At 35.5% G+C, this 15,967-nt stretch overlaps 1 protein-coding gene across 4 annotated transcripts in view; it reads left to right on the forward strand.

Annotated features, from left to right (window-relative positions):
• Window positions 1-15,967, forward strand: part of PARD3B (par-3 family cell polarity regulator beta) — a 1,139,106-nt gene that overhangs the window by 440,092 nt on the left and 683,047 nt on the right. For all 4 annotated transcript variants that reach the window (XM_002749672.6, XM_035305418.3, XM_008999274.5 and 1 more), the window contains exon 3: window positions 2,232-2,403. In XM_002749672.6, the coding sequence (XP_002749718.3) occupies window positions 2,232-2,403 (172 nt within the window). The remainder of the gene's footprint in view (window positions 1-2,231; window positions 2,404-15,967) is intronic.

Here is a 15,967-nt window from a genome sequence, read left to right on the forward strand (position 1 = left end):
AAACAGTCTAAGCAATTTATTTCAAAGAGCTTATGAAATTTGGGGAACATCAGATCTTGCTATTATCATCTTTGAGAAAAGTCCTGTATTGCCTCTGTCACCAAAAAGTGGAGTTCACATTCTTTAGGGCATAACACCCTCATGGACAAATTACAGACATTATTCAGTGTAGCCTCTCTTTTTAGTTTTCTTTTTGGAAAACAGCTACAGTATAGGAAAATACTTTCTCTGGATTGAAAATCAAAAATGCTAGATTCCACTACCAGCTACCATTTAGTCAGTGACCTTGGGAAACAAAAATCTTGAAGCTACTCTGCTCTATTTGATAAATAGATGTAATATTGTTACTACTTAGACTGTATGCTTGTATGGATAAAATGTATGGAAAATAGTAAAGTGTCTTAAGAAAAGTTATTTGTCTTATGAATTATCACTTTTAAGCTTTTATATTATACTTCTAGTTGATGTTATGTTTTTTCTCATCTTTCCAATATTTAAGGCACATGGGTGAGTTAAGGATATCATATGAAAGAAGAGTAAGATACAACTCTTAGCTTACATTAAACTGTTGATAGTACCAATACAATATGCTACTGCCTAGTTGATTGGTATGTTAAATGTTAAAAGGAATATTACTAATATGTGTTAGAATTCATGAATACACAAAATTGAAGTTATTATGTAACAGAAATAGTGATGAAAATCACACATCCACCTCATTAAAAATTTGTTTTTATTTTCCTTTTCAGGATTTAAAGTGTTAAACTCTTTATTCTGGCTGGATGATGAGAAAGATATATTTCTACTGATTATTTTTATACTAGAATAATCTTTCATTATTAATCTATTAAAGTCTTATCTCAAATGAGTTCATCAGTGCTACCAGTTAAAAATAGAAAATGTATGTGCTCAATTTCAAGAATTAAAAATAATGCCTTGGGAGTAGCATTTCTTTTCTGTGGCAAGAGGATTGTTGGATTTTCCAATTAAAGAAGTCTCCATCCTGGAAATGTGTAGTCAATTATGAAAATTATTTCTGAATGGCCAATTTGCATATCCCTAATTGTATTCATTTCTTTTGAAAGACCGAACTTGAAATTTATGATGTTTTGTTTGGTTAACCCTGCACTTCTGTTACCAGTACTATTGCCAACAGGGTTCCCCTATGAATGGGGCTTTGAGTGTCTTTCCTGAATAAATCATTGAATCATAAGTAGGTTTGTTTTATTTAATGAAGAGAAAATATCTAAAGATGTACTGCCAGCTTTTAAATTGACACACATTGCACTTTTGGGAATGATGGTAGTGTCCTGGAGCTGCCTCCTGTACTAACATTTAGACTTTTCCACATCAACTGATGAGAAACCCTTGAAGTTTCTGAATGTTGGTGCTGTCTGTTGGCCAAAAGGACAGTTTCAGCACAGCTGTCCTCACTGTCTATACAGTAGTGTCTGTGTGATTACTTGAATTTTTAAGGATATCTTGCTCTTTTTTTAAATAAAAAATGACTTGGAAATGAACAATGAGTTTTTATATTAATGATAAAAAGCATCATTTTTATGTAAAGTAAAATTGATGTGAATAATTAGATTAAAATTACTGATGTTGAGTCTCATTGGGCTTAGCACTCCATTGTACTTAAACCAGTCAACACAGAGACAATCATGAAGGAAAAGAACAAAATTAAAGGCGTACAAAAATAGGATATCTTTTTCTACAAGATAAGCACACATTGCATATAAGTATACACACAATTTATGCATAGATCGTATCCACAGGGACAGATATAATTGGGAATCAGTTTTAGGTCACTGAGACGGGAATGTCCCCCTGTACGACTTATTATTTCAGCTTTTGCATTTTCAGCTTTCATTTTTGGAAGCACTCTTAAAGAGATAATGAAATTATTTTAGGCATGTTGGGGAAGGTAGGGTAGTGGGAAGGGAAAGCAGCCATTTCATTCCTTTAAGAGAGAGAATCAAAATTGGTTTCCTGTTTCAGGAACAGTCAAAATAAGCAAATGAATAAACCAGTATTCATTATTTCCTGACCATGGTGCTTGTAGACATAATATTATTGAAAAATTAAGAGTTGTAGTACAGTAACATTAACATTTTAAGATTGATGAGGCAATTTTCTTTGAAACCAAATAAAGATTACATTCAGCTAGGTAGTGTCTATGTGGTATGCATGTCCTACAAAGTAATTAGTGTTGTTGGATTTGTTTGTAGCTGATTGCTGTGTTTGAAGAACAAGAACCACTCCACAAGATTGAGAGCCCCAGTGGAAACCCTGCAGATCGGCAGAGCCCAGATGCTTTTGAGACAGAAGTGGCGGCGCAACTGGCAGCATTTAAACCAATTGGTGGGGAGATTGAAGTAACCCCTTCTGCTCTGAAACTAGGTATGTGTATTTTTAGTGGTATTCTTTTCACTTGATTGAAGATTCATCATCATGTTGACTAGGTGTTCTTTCTTCTTTATGACTTTTATCCTGTTAATATTTTTATATCGTGGTTTATCTTTTCTTTAAATTATTTTTGTGCATAGCTTTTTGCAGCCTCTGCTGCTTAGGTAAGTAGATGCAGCTTTTTCTTGTACCAAAGGTGAATCAGAGTTGTATGCCCTTGAAATAACATGAGGGAGTCAGATGGAAAATGATGAAGTTTGCCTGTATCATATGCCCATAACTTTTTTTTAAAGTTCCTGAAAAAAGTTGTTTGGGAAAAGTCAAGGTTTATCAGAGAATCTAGGCTAGAAATAAAGGTCACTTGATTTTCTTCACATCCCTCTTTTCTTCCCCAACTGTAATCTCAGAGTTTGGGGGAAATGTTTGGAAGTTAGTTTTGACATTCTTTTCTGATGATTTATTCAGACAAGAACAATTCATCCAGTAATTTTGTTTAGAATTATTTTTCATTATGTTTGTAGAATGAGAAAGTAAATATTATTCTAAAATTTCAATCAGTTTACAACTCCAAGAGAAATAACATGTTCGTTTTGGTGATACCTCCTAAAGATAAATTTAGCTCAATTTAACAGCATGAAGTTTTTGAAAATCCACTAATATCTTGGTATTTGAAACAACTTTTTATGCCTGTAGAATGTTTATACAGCATTTTGAGACTACTTAAAGCATCTGTTATGAGGGAATTCTCAAGCTAGAAGAACAGAGGCTTATTCCACTTTGCAAAGGGCAGCTTCTGATTAATTTTAAAGCAAAACATAATGCTTAAAATGGTTAGCATTGTATTAGTACTCATTTTCCCATTTGAAATAAAATATATGCTGTAAAGTTACATTTACATACTCTAATGCTTAGAATCCATATTTGTACTGATTTTCAGAAAAGCATCTGTAGTGCTCCTTTTAAGAAAAACCAAATGGAAATTAATGACCTATGGTCTTCATGGGTTTTCCTTTATCTTTTGGAACCAAGCTAGTGAAGCAGTCTGCTGGAATGTGGATATTGGAGGGCTTTGTGGCAGCTTCTCTTCATCTGGAGCCAGGCTTGTGGCTTCAGCAACCTTACAGCCCCATCATTCATTTGCATAATGGATGCCTTTTTATCCATTATGCAAATGGTATGAGAGGAAAATTAGGCAATAAGGGAAGATGAAATGAGAAAATTGCTCTTGCTTGTTTTAATATTCTATTTATAAGCAAGCACTGTGGTCTTCAAATGGCTAAACCTCAGAGTATCCCTGTGCCAGATAATTTGCTTTTACTTTTATAAGATTTCTCAGGAAAAAGGTTTGTTTTCTTCAGCTTATTTGTTAGACTATTGGAACAAGAACATAATGTTGAATTCCAGGAAAAAAAGTCATTTAAGATTCCCCTTCTTTGAAAGCATGCTTTCTACTTTTTCCATAACAATTTTTGATAAGTCAGAGAAAACAGTGTATATTAAATGAAGAGTACACCAGGCACTGAGCTCAAGGCAGTGCACTAAGTCATCTAAATCCCTTACTCATAATAACTCATTTAAGCCTCATCATACTTAATTGGGCTTTTATTATTTTTATCTTTTAAGAGATGAGGAATAGGCACAGAGAAGTTTAGTAATTCATCAAAAATCACATAGCTATTCGGTGGCCGAGCCAGAATTTGAACTCTTGCTGGCTGCAGTGTGAGGAACCAAGTTGCTGCGCTGCCTCTGATATGCAATTCATAAAACAACCAATTAATGTAACTGTATTTGGAGTTTACTCTGAGAATATATACCAAAACCCTGAAAATGCTGAACTCCTTGGCCTACAATCTCATTTTACTTAGTACCAGATTAAATGATGAGACTAGCTCACTTTTAGGTGGGAAACATTGCCTTCCAACCATTTGGCCTGAAACCTTGGCATCACCTCCAGTTCACCTTTTCCTTCTGCCTCCCCAACACTGTCAGCTCTTCAGTTTCCTTATCTACAGCCACCATAGCAGGCCAGAGCTTTGCCATCGATTAGACAGTTGCAGAGGCCTCAGACTGACCTCTTTCTTTACACTGTCTGCTTTCTTCAGTCCCTGCTGTTGCTAGAGCTGCCTTTCTAAATCACAAATCTGATTATGTAATATAACTCCCCTGCTTAATGACCTTCACTGGCTTCCCACCACCCTGAGAACCATATCCAAACTCGTTAGCAAGCTGATGCAGATGGTTCCTCTGAATTACCAGGAGAAATTTGGGCAAGGATGAATGATGTTAAAATATCCCTTACCTACCTTCATGATTCTAGCAGTTTGAGTACTTGGCATTTCGCATTTCTGGAACTTAAAAAGCAAAGAAAAAACAGATTTATCGGGTTTTTCAGATGGAGAAGTTAAGGAAGTAACACAGCACGCTTTGGTCTCTGCCCATTCTGTTTTCCTGTCGTGGGCTCCGGGGCAGGATGTGGCCACAGGCTGCCCACCCCAGGATGGAGAGATGTGGTTGGCAGTAGAGGCAGTGTCCATGGCTCTTCTGGGAGTGCGACCTGGCTGTGCTGTCTGGTCCACCCTGAGAGCCTGCTTAGGTGAAGAATGGGAGGGTGCAGCGAGAGGAGTTGCAGCACCTGTGTTCCAGCAGTTCCTCCTGTCAGGGTGTTTGTGAAATGCCAGCCATTGAACCCTGGCCCTTCATCTCTCTTCCCCATTCAGCTCCTGTAGGCCATTAGAACTGGTTCTACTTTTCATCACTCTTTCACCCAACCTGGTACAACAGAAGTAGGACTTAATTTTTACTGGTTTTCTAATTCTTAAGGCCATTTTCTTAAGAAAATAGTGAATTTAATCTTTATCAGCTCACATTGCTTTTCTTAATTAAGCAGACACAATTCAACAAATGTTAGGAATTAAGACATTTTTGTGATTACATCATGTTGAGCACCCAAAATATATGTTTTTTCTGGTATTTGATATCAAAATATACTCATTGTTCACTATAATTTTTATATTTCTTTTTCCAACGTAAGATAACCATCCACAATATTCTATTAAAAACCACCAACCACCTTCTCCATATAATACATACAGATGTTGATCCCTCCTATTCCTTCTTTATCTTCCAGGATATAATACTTATGCATGTATAATATTCATATCCCCAGGCGCTTCATGATCTAGCTGCTTCCTCTCTGCCCATCTTTATTGCTGGCCACTCTTTCACTGTCACATTAACCTGCAGCCACTGTGAACCACTTGCCATTCCAAATTTACTGCCTTCCAATGTCTATGCCTTTGCGGATACTGTTCTCTTTACCTGGCTCACTCCTTCCTCTCTTTTCTACCTAGTGAACTCGTATGTTCCTTTTAAGTTCAAGTTCAAATATCACCTTGTTCGTGAAGCCTTGATCAAATCTTTAAAACAGTCCAGTAAGCATACAGTAAGTATTATTTCTTAATTCTTCATCCAACAATCAAGAGTTAAAAAGATGAACAGCAGAAATCTTCCTGCATAAAGGAGTCCATAATCTCATGCTCTGTAATCTAATGGGGTAAATATTTTTAATTTATAAGTTGAGTTTTAAATCAAGTGGGCAGTCACATAATTCCAATCTCATTCATCTAAATTATTTCCTATCATTTATTTTCTAATGGATTTTCTAATGTAATTCTGAATGACTGAGCCCTGACTCAGCCCTAACTGGCAAATCACTTTAACATTAAGATTCTATGGTTCTGAAATTGGCAAAAGCATTTCACCATATAGTATAGATTGGTAGCCTGAGAGTTCATTTAAATGATGTGATGTGGTAACCAAAATACCAAGTGAAATTGCAAAGAATATATTTCCAAAATCTACTTGTACTTGAAAATCACCTAGTCCAAGAATTTTCCAAGTCGTCTCTGTGAAACCTCATGGTTCTTCTGAGCATGTATCAGGGTTTCAATGGATGCTTGAGTCTAGTTAATACATAACATTTATTGAGCTTTTAAATTCTAGATGCTATTTAAATTTGTTCATTCTCTATCTCTGGACAAACAGGATTGATTATGCTACTATGCAAGAAAGGGTGCAGAAGTCTATAAGGTAGGCAATAAATGGAATCCCAATGCTTATCTACCCCAAAAACCTACCTCCACTAAAAAGACGTGTGCATGTCTCATAACACATTTTGTGAAATGCTAACCTAGAAATAAACAGTTCTACAGAATTTCATAATTAGCAATTGTGCAGGTAATCCATATTATTTTACAAATGAGCAAATAAAAGCTTAGAGTCAATTGTGTACTCTGATGTTGAATAAAGAATTAGAATTGGAACCCATATCTCTTGGCTTCTAGAATAGTGCTGCTTGTTCAGTTACAGGACTTTTAAAAAATTAATTGTAGATTTCAATTATCCTTATATTTTAAGTGATATATGTGATAAAATAGCACCTCATATCCTTTTGGAATTGAGATAGAGTGTAAATTAATAAATAGATACTATGCATAGCTATAAATCAAAACCTACTGAGAGAACAAAGACCAGAAAGTAGATGTGGAGAAAATGTCTTTTAAATCCTATAAGTTTCAGAAATTAGTTTGCTTCTGCCTTCTCATCCCGTGTGTGTGTAGGAAAGTTCCACCAAAACCAATACACTAATGGGATCCATACATGTGGATTTTTTTTAAATAATGTGGATATTTTAATACACTTTTTAATATTTTAAGTATCTACATATAGGGCTGTCTGTGAAGAAGACAAATTAGTGAGGAAAATGATTATGAAGTTTAGGAGGGCAGAAGTGTCCCAGCCCTTCCCCTGACTAGTCCCTACCTATGCTGCCTTCATGATTAGTGTCTGACCACCTCCTCTGTCCTAAAAGGCATTTTGTGGCCATACCCTAAGGTTGGCCCAACACAGTCTTTGTCCCTTGAGAGTTGATATGTAGCTAGTTCTAGACCCTGCAGTATTTGATCTAGCTGTGTGATCAGGCCATGTCATTTAACCTACCTCTATCAGAACCAAATTTTTCCAAACAAAAAATAAACAGGCCACATTTGGGACACATTCTAGAAAACTAAAAATTGAAAACCAAGCCTATCCAGGTCACTCCTTGATGTGTCACCACCACCTCTCCCTGGGGCCACAGTTTCCTCATCTATAAAATAAGCTGTCCTTTCTCCAACTGGTCATGATGCTTCCATGAGTGTTTTATTAATATCAAGCTGAGTTTCAATCCAGCTTCATGTCTCTGCCAGTTTCCCTCCTGTGGCCCCAATTAATTGGTAGTTTTGTTTTGTAACTTTTGATAATTTTTCTCAGTACTTCTTGATTGAAATTTGATAACTTGGGTTCAAGATTTTATGGGAAAATATTTATTTAGTTAAATCGTTTCAGCAATGTAATTTAAATAGTGTTTTAGGATAAAAAGTACTTTAAACTTTGCTGTTACAATGCTTGTGATCTAGATTACCTTGATATAAAGTAATCTGATTAAAGTTTGGAGTTTAAGTGGTATGAGCTTTATTCTCCTCTTGGGTGTTAAACTTTGAAGATAAGCTACTTTCTATTTGAAAGTGAGTCTTATTTTTGAGACTTGAAAGCTGAAAGGTGCCACAGATGCTTTATTGTTTCCATGTGTGTTTGTGCTTCTTCAGAACCAAAATGGAAATTATGATTATGTGTCTGTTATAATATCATTATTTTCAAAACACTGAGTTCTCCTTATTTGCAGGAGTGCTCAGCAAATACTGTGTAGCTGTCGATTCCTGTTGAAAATTGTGACCATTTTCAATCTGATTTTGACTAATTTACTGCATAAAGGAAACATATGGGAACATTTTTCTCAATTTTTAACCAAACCAAATCCCTTTATGGCACTGCTCTTCAGGAAAACATGAAGAAAGGGGAAGTTTATTCCTTTAATTAGGGTGCCGGGTGTAAGTAGCTGCTGTGCCCGTAATGTGAGTTTAAGTATTGGCATCTGATCCTAGACAAACACACTCACACCACACACATAGCAGAACTAAAGCTCAGGGCTGGGTTATGCGTCTGATGAAGCCTTTGAATTCTGACTACAAAGCATGTAAGCATGTGAAGGTTCCTTGTTGCTGGAGGCTCTCTGCTATAGGCTGTGAAACCCAGAGTTAAAATTTACCCAGAGTTAAAATTGCTTGGATGAATCCATAAGTTATAATTTGGTCATTGAGTTTCATCCTATTTGTTTCCTGTTTAGGCTGACTATTCAAGAGTTAGCAGCTAAAGAATAGCTTCTCTTTTTTTTCTTCCCTAGGAGTCTGGTATTTTTTTTTTCCTATGAACGCTTAGATGAATAATGTTGTAATTAGCTATGGTAACCTTGCTACGGTATCATCAATCAGTCATAGCCATATAGTCAACAAAGTGTGTGTGCTTGCCTTCTAGTGTGACTATAACTAAATCAGGACCAGGGAGGCTACAGTGTTTCTAACCCATTTTGAACACCATTCTTCCTTTGCTACTGTTTTAATTTTTTTTTTTTTTTTTTTTTTTTTTTTGGTAGCCGGGAATCTTGCTGTGTTGCTCAGGCTAGTCATGAACTCCTGGCTTCAAGCAATCCTCCTTCCTCAGCCTCCCAAAGCATGAACCACCATGGCTTGGCTGTTTTGATTTATATTTTAGATTTAGTTTTCAGAGTAGTAAAAAAAGTAGCTTTGGGGGAAAACGTCAGGTTATTTACTCGTTGAATATTTAAAATAAGTTTAATACTTTGTAAAAGGGCCAGTGGTAGTAGTTAAAGAATAAACACAGTACCTAAAGACAAGTAGCTTCTAACAAATGTTTAAAGGTAATTACCATATAGAAGTAATTTTTGTTTGTATTAAGTGCGTAAAAATAGTAATATTTTAAATATACAATTTTGAATATGCCTGCCATGAACTCCTTTTGCATATAAAGTATATAGGCCTCATAGTTGATCAGTTTCTACCATTTTGTAAAAATAAAATGATGAGGTTGCTTGAAAACATTCTATATTTTATAAATGCAATTTAAATTAGATATTATTTATTAAAATGATATAGTGTTACACTTCAGAAAAATAAAAATTACCACCATCCTAACAGAACTCGCATTTTCATTTTTTTTTGTTTTACATTCAGTTAACTTCTGTACTTTAGTCTTATTCAATTTTCTTTTTTTTCTACCTGCTTCAGTTACCTTTTGTCTCTTTAATTTTGTGTGCTGTATTTGATTAAATTTAGTGCCTGAATTTGTACTAAGTTGGTTGTACTCAAATAAAATAGAAAATTATTAAAAAGAATTTACATTTAACCATTTAATCAAAATTATGATAGATAGTATGTAAAAACCAAGCTTTTATTTTTGTTCTTTTTCCAGCTGTATTTTCTAAGTTGATTATGTGACCTCTAAAAAAACAGAGTTCACCATCTCCCCTTTGGCCTCTTACCAATGCCGGACCCACACTGAGACAGAGTCTGCAGATCCTCTAATAAACAAACGGAATGAAAGGTCACCTTTCCTACTGTTCACTTGATATTAGACCCCTGGGTTTTTAAGCCTCTTTTGCAGATTGCTTTTAATAGTAAGTCCAGTGAAGCCGTGTTTGCAGAGGCCTAGTCTCTAAGCAGTGAAAATATTTTCAGCACTGCTGTCATATTCAGCTTCTTGTAGTTCCCCTGATCACTGATAAAATGATTTGCAGTTTGTCTTTTTAATAAAGGGGAGAATAAAACCAAAACCAAGCCATGCACCTCTGGCCTCTTTCCCATTCCCCCATCAATAAAAGCTCCATGGTCCTGTCTTGCAGCCAGACCCCAGATCGCTATCTTCTGTTTTACGTACTCTGAGGCTGCTGAAATGCAGCCACACAGAATTGCCCTCAGTCCTTTAAATATAAGTACTGCTTTTCACAACCTAATAAGGTTTAACATGGCTATTACAAAATATCTTTAAGTTACTTATTTGTATTAAAAATTTGTTGAAGATATGACTCAGATTTTTTATTTAGACATATTCACCTTTGTGGTCATAAAACAAATTACATTTTCTCACAAATTTCTAGTCATACCTAAATAAATTATTTATAATAACCATGCTGATTTTCTTTTGCAGTTTGCAATTCAGGAATCTTGTTAACAATTTAATATACAGTAAAGCCGTTTTTGCACTGACTATATAAATGTAACGTTTAGTCTTTGAGGTTTTTTTTTCTTAACTCCCTGTGTGTGTGATTTTTTTAATTTTCTTTCCACCCAGATGGGCAGGCAAAAAAAAAAAAAAAATCCACTAATTTAATTATTTACGGAAGATCCATCTTAAGGACAAGTCACTCAGAGTTGGACATGTTTTCATGACTGGCTCAGGATTTTCTCATTTGCTTTATCCGATAAAGCTATATGATGTATTATGCCCCTAATATATACACATTTCGTTATTTACTCTTTCTGTGTCATACTTGAAATTTCACTAATATCTTGATTTGGCCCAGTGAAAATAGAAAATACTGAAACAGCTTGATCTGTTCATTCTCACACCCCAAAGTGTTAAGGAAAGGTGACAGCCTTCCCTTAGCAATGGCCATAAGACTAGCCATCTCTCTTTTGCTTACCCGTTTTTTTTTCTTGTTGTTAAATGTTTACCAGATAAAGGACAAAGACCTCCCAGATATCACCACCACACCCTGCCAGTTTATCTTTGAAACAATGCATTCATCATGTGGTACACAGAAAACAGTGCTCCTTCTGTTTATTCATTGACTTAATGGGAAAATGTTGCTGGCTATCAAAAAATACAAGTAACCTTCTAAAAAATCAGAATAAATTCTGATTACCCTTCTGTATAAATATGAGATTGTATGCCAGACTCTTCAAACACCTTTACAGATGGAAGAAATTTGAGATTTTTTGGGGGTGTAAAATTAGAGGAAAGGAAATTATGTGGTACATCTTACTTCCTTTTTGTTTATATGGAGCACTTGACTATGGTTACTAAATTGTATGTAAGTGGAATATGGGGTGATTGAGGAAAATGGGCAGGCTTATTACTTTACCACACCTATTTAAAATCATAACACTTGTATTTGATGTTTTAAGATAATATTCACTAAAATAAGCTGTAACTTCAGTGTCCATATTGTTTTAAACTTTTGGGAAAGAATGTTGTTTTTGTATCTTTTTGTACTACTTGACCTGAAAAATGGCTGGATAGCAACAAAACTGAATGGCCTTGTTTCATTTGGTTCTGTATAATAGTGATGATCAATTCAACTCTACTAGTGTTTTCAAAACAAATAGACTTTTTACCCCAGAGATCTGAAAGCATGAGGAAAACTTCTTATTTTAGTCACAGTTCAGGAATAATGTCCTTTGACCTCAAGACTTATTTTGGTGTTACAGTGAACTGCCCTTATGGCAGAAAGTTCAGTATTTGCTCAGCTAACATCGGTTGTTTTTAGATGATTGGGCTTATGAATGCACTTACGAAAATCAGTATATCTGGCGTCAATGCCAGAGAAAATAGTGGCATTCCTCTCACTCCCTTTAGTTAATTGATAATTATTTATTGATATCCCAGTAGATTAAAAGCATTATGCTAGGATGCCAGAGGAATAGAAAATAATACAAGTCACAAATTCATTCCCAAGTAGCTTTCAATCAAGTTGACCTAAGATAAATTACTGGATGAGTCTCTTAACTTGGCTAGGATTCTAAGCCAAGTTATATGTTTTTATCATATATAACTATTGTTCTAACATTACAGACTATACAATTATCAAAACTTACATTGAAGAAAAATCTTACCTCATAATAAATTCAGAGGCTCACAGATTGTTCATGTGTGTGCCATTAGTCAGTGTGCGATGGTTCCCATAGCTGGGTTAATTCTTTATCTTTTACTTTGGTCTTCAGTTGATGGGGAGGTTCAAGGTATTCATAAAATTTTAACTTTTTAATCTGTGATTCGACAGTCTTCATTGACTCTCTAGTTTGGACAATGTTAATTTTATCTTTTTTTAAGCAATTAAAAATACCTAAGGTCTCAAGTCTTTCCATTACTACCCACAGTGTCCTCTGCTGCCCCAGCAAGGTCTGCAAGGACCTACAGGGTTGGTGGATAAATGCCCATGCGGAAGACACTCCAGTCAGATATACTCTTTTCACTGTAGGTAGTGAATACAGAGAGAAGCTTTCTACCCAAATGAGTTCAGCAGGTACACTGTTTAGAAGAATGTGTGGTGCCTCACTGGAGCTACTTCTTACTGCCTTGCTTTATTTTCACTGAGTACTGTGTAACTTACTGATTGGAAACCCATGGATGATCATTTCCCTAAAGCTGTAGGCTATACTTCAGACCAGTTTATTAGCATGATATCAAGTGGTTTAAGCAAACTTCATTTTCAGTCCCTCTTTTCTCTTGACACAAAACACCATTTTCCAGTTGAATGTCAAAATAGTATAAACATAATTGGCCTATATGTAAACTTCTCTGTGTAAAGGGGTGGTTTGAGAAGGAGCACCTTGGCCACCTTGGAAGATGGTCTTTGAGAAATTTGGAGAATGCATTTAGTGTGCTTTTCTCTTTTTAGACAATTCATTACCTTTAAAAACTTAATTTTCTTTGAAGTACCTTCCTTGACTGCCTTATTGTCCTGTTTTTAAAAAAACAAATACTTAGCATTTGTTTGATAGTTGTGACAAACTTGATGTCATAATATTCTGATCTGTAATAAGGTTATGCAAAGTTTAAGAGTTATGCAAAGTTAGGCAAAATTTTTGTCTTTAATTCATCACTTCTTAAAATTGGGCTTTTGTCTTAGTACCAAAAAGATTGCACTTTATATCTTCTCTGATACCTTTGTGAAGCAAGTAGGCAGTGGATTATTTCCAAAAGAAATACGGAGAAGTACATAGATTATATAATCTTACATATTTACAGCAGTATAGTGTAGAAATTAAGAACACAAGCCCTGGAGAAAGCCTTCCTGGGTCAAATATGGCACTGCAACTTACAAGCTGCATGATTTTAGGCCAGTTACTTAACCCCGGTGAGTCTGTTTCCTCATCTATAAAACAAGAGTAATATTAGTAATGACCTAATTGGATAGTTGCAAGCAATGAATGAATTCATATGTATATGTAAATGAAAAACGCATATAATAATGCCTGCCACATAATAGGTGTTATATAACTGCTAGTCACTGTTAATTTCATTATTATATTATTGATCTTTTGGAGGAAAAAATATAAAATCTCCTTGTATTTATTTAACTAATTTTTTAATTATTATTTTATTTTTTTATGGAGTCTTCCTCTTTTGCCGAGGCTGAAGTGCAATGATGTGATCTCTTCGTACTGAAAGCTCCACTTCCTGGGCTCAAGCTATTCTCCTGTCTTAGCCTCCCAAGTGGCTGGGTCTACAGGTGCAGGCCACCATGCACAGCTAATTTTATTTATTTATTTTAATTTTTTAGTAGAGATGGATTTCACCATGTTGGTCAGGCTGGTCTTGAACTCCTGACCTCAAGTGATCTGCCTTGGCCTCCCAAAGTGCTGAGATTACAAGCATGAGCCACCTGTACCTGGCCATGCAATTGACATTTTTATCTGATCTTTTATTATTCCTATTTCCCATATTAAACTTTCAACCCATAAGACCATGTTCTCTCTTTTTCAAAAATTTAGATTCTGGTCATCTTATGCCTTCTCCTAAACCATAAAATTAAATTTTGTTTTTCTTCTCTTCAGACTTACAAGATAAATGGTTAAATGGCTTATTGAAGCCAAAACAGTAGCCAGGGACATTAATCAGAATAGTATAATTACCATAAATGTTTCAAATAATGGCTTTGTGCTTGTTTTTAGAGGTTTGTAGAAGGGTAATTGCTTTGATCTTTTTTATCTTCAACCCAAGTATTTAGTTTTATGTCCTCACCCTGATTCAGCATATGGTTCACTAGGATTTTCTTTCACAATTGGTAAGTGCGTGCTGTCTATTGTTTGACAGTACTTTTACACAGGGAATAGGAATTTGTTTTTGATGTTGTTCTCTTCCCCTAACTGACCCAGGGCGCCAACAGGAAACAGATGGCATACTCAAAGGTGTGTATAAAGAGAATTTAATAAAAAGATTCAGCAAATGAGGCACCCAAGTTCTGAAAAGAATGGGGAACCATCACCAGCTAAGGCCTGAAAGGGGTTAGAGGAGAAAATTCTGGTGAGAGCTGCAGATGTTGGGGAGAGGCCCTTCGAGGATCAGAACCTGCAACCTATGGATGGCAAGTGCAGCCACTTTTCAAAGCTGAAGTTGGCAGAGGGAGAACAGCAGATAAACACCCCGAGATTCCTCTCTTCCTACCTGCCGGTCTCCTGCTGATCCTTCCTGATGGCTACATTCAATAGGCAGCCAGAGGGAAAATGCCATTCAGGAGGCCCTGAGCCATGGAATTAGAGCAGCCTCCAGGGGGGCCAGAACAGGACTTAGAAGACTGGGGAGTGTCTTGGAGAGAGTAACCAACCAAACATCTAGTATGTGTGTCTCTGAGGTGAGTTTTTTCTACAGTGCTGATACAGATCAATAATGCTTTTAAAATTAGCCAACAGATAATTATCAATGTCTATTGCATGGAGTGTCTCTATTGGAATGTAAGGATTAGTAAATTTTGGTTTTTCCTTCAAGGTGTTCACAGTTCTGTGCAATAGTTCTCACCCCTTCTCTATTTGTATTCAGATATAACATGGGTGGTATTAATATAAACAGTATGCAGATTGGACAGTAGTAATCATTTTGTGATACTCTTGTGCACAAAAAGTCATACCTACCTTTTGAAATGAGTAAGGAACTGTATGTAACATTGCCCCAGATAATAGATAATGGTTCAGTATTAAATAGACTGTGCATTTACTCATGCTTAAATCGGTATAGATGTAAAAAAAGAGTAAGTCTTTATCTGATAAAAATTAATCTATTTAATGAATTTGCAGTATACTCTATAGGACTTGTCTTTTTTGTCTGATTTTACTTGAGGGGAATATTTTAAATTGCATTTGTCTGAAAGGAGATGAATATAATTACCTAAATCTAGAACACTTAAAAATACTTCATGTAAAGCATACAAATAATTGGAGTGCTTTTTGTCTTGGTTTTCTCAGATTATCTGGATGATTTCACCCATCTTCTACCTGATTTAGTGTTTTTTCCCTGAGTATTTTTCAGGAGGTTGTTACTGCTGTTTCCTTAGCTCAGTGACCTGAAGCATTGATTCTGTGAAATGTTGGTATGGCCAATGCAATTTGGGTTGTCCAACTGGTGGTTGGGCCTGATAATTTTTGACATTATGTAGGAGTTTCTTTATTTGACAGTATCATTCTGAAATAATATTAGTGTTATTAAGTCTTGAGTAAAATATTGTTGTTAACTCTGTATTGTGGTCCTCACCAACTTATGACAACTGACATTTATGAAGGTTCAAACTGAGGCTTTAGTAGAGTGCATCCAAAAATAAAAGCATCTTGGCTCTGGGGGAAGTCAGAGAGAGGAAAAGCAGAGGAGACAAGTCAGTTTAAGGAAAGTT

This window comes from Callithrix jacchus, chromosome 6 (genome assembly GCF_049354715.1).
Source record: "Callithrix jacchus isolate 240 chromosome 6, calJac240_pri, whole genome shotgun sequence".
Classification (NCBI taxonomy): domain Eukaryota; kingdom Metazoa; phylum Chordata; class Mammalia; order Primates; family Cebidae; genus Callithrix; species Callithrix jacchus.